Source organism: Cervus canadensis, unplaced genomic scaffold, assembly GCF_019320065.1.
Source record: "Cervus canadensis isolate Bull #8, Minnesota unplaced genomic scaffold, ASM1932006v1 Scaffold_139, whole genome shotgun sequence".
Lineage (NCBI taxonomy): Eukaryota > Metazoa > Chordata > Mammalia > Artiodactyla > Cervidae > Cervus > Cervus canadensis.
In genome coordinates, this window is record NW_025091521.1 from 1 (window position 1) to 1,398 (window position 1,398).

Genomic DNA, 1,398 nt, shown 5'->3' on the forward strand with positions numbered 1-1,398 from the left:
TGCTCTGGCCACCTGGGCTGCCCAGCTCCCATTAATTGCCCTCTCCTGGCCCTCACTCCTGCTTCCCGCTGCCCTCAGAACCTTTCTGGATGAGATCCATGGCGCGGTCCTTGGTCTCAGGAGGCAGCATGCTCCACTGCTCGGTCTTGTCCAGGTAGCGGGAAGCAGCCAGTGTTGGAGCCAACAGGGTCATGGTTTGTTCCCCGCAGCCTTGGGGAAGCCTCAGGAGGGAGGCCACACCTCCTGGTGACAAGGCCCCCTCAGAGCCCAAAGCTTCCAGTGGATCCGAGGCTATGGGGAGGGACAGGATGGAGGGTCAAGAGAGCATGACTGGGGGCCAGGGTTGGAAGGTCATGGAGTCTCGGGATCAAACAGAAGTGCCCAGGTTTCACACGAAACCAAGGGTGGGCACCGGGAAGGGACTGGAGGACACTCCCACCTGTGACGCTGACGACACTCTTGAAATCTCCTTCAGGGATAATATTGGGATCAGAGTTGCCAGGAATTTCCAAGGTTCGGCCTCGGGGGTCTGGGAAGATGAGGGGAGTCAGCGGTCTGTCCTGCTGTCCACACCCTCTGCCCCCCACCACCCCCCAGGACACTGATGTCTGTGAGTGGAGGTCACTCACCCAGGGGGTTGAGTTCATAGACCATCTCCTCCCTGTGAATGGCCCCTTCTCTCTGTGGAGGGAAAACGTAGCTGTGAGAGACCACACAGGCTACAGCCTGCCCCTCCCAGTGCACACTCCTCAGGACCCGGAGTTGGAACTTCAGGAACACAGTCGCACCAGAATTGTGGGAGATGCAAATGAACCACAGCGTTGGGTTTGGGGGTGGCCTCAGGCCTCATGCAGAGAGAGGGACAGAGTAGGGGGTGAATCTGGGAGCTGGGGACCTAGTCTCAGGGGGGTTCCATTCACCTCGACCTGTAGAATCTTAGATATTGCATCCCCCACTGGGAAATCTAAGGATCCTCGAGCCACCACCTTCAGGGACACGGCAGCAGCTGCGATGGGCACCACAGAGAAGCCAACGGGCCGGGCAGAGCCCGCGGGCACCTGCACCTGCTGGGCGAGCCCTCCGCCCCCGGCCAGGCACAGCCCCTCCACTGGGGACACGTGGACGCTCACCTGGGGGCAGGAAGACAGGGAGGGCCAGAGTCCCAGCCCAGTCAGGCTCCCCACCGCTCACCTGCCCCAATCCCCTCCACCACCGTGCGCTCAGCCCCCAAGGGGCCTCACGGTCAGATCTCTATCCAGGTAGTTGTAGAGGACTGGTCGCAGCTCGAGCTGCTCAAAGCGGCGGACAGAGAGCGGCAGGCGGAGGTGCATGTGGAATTCACGGAACACTCGGAGTCTGGCCGGGGTGGCCACACACAAGCCTGATGGAGAGTGGGCA

The 1,398-nt window shown here is 61.4% G+C and overlaps 1 protein-coding gene across 1 annotated transcript in view; it reads right to left on the reverse strand.

Annotated features, from left to right (window-relative positions):
- Nucleotides 1-46: 46 nt before the first annotated feature.
- The window catches only part of LOC122436523 (complement C4-A-like), a 7,081-nt gene continuing 5,729 nt past the window's right edge, over nt 47-1,398 (reverse strand). The window contains exons 2-6 of the mRNA XM_043460301.1: nt 1,242-1,381; nt 921-1,130; nt 630-681; nt 440-529; nt 47-291 (exon numbers count right to left, since the gene is read on the reverse strand). Coding sequence (XP_043316236.1) covers nt 53-291; nt 440-529; nt 630-681; nt 921-1,130; nt 1,242-1,381 — 731 coding nt within the window. The 3' untranslated portion in view covers nt 47-52. The remainder of the gene's footprint in view (nt 292-439; nt 530-629; nt 682-920; nt 1,131-1,241; nt 1,382-1,398) is intronic.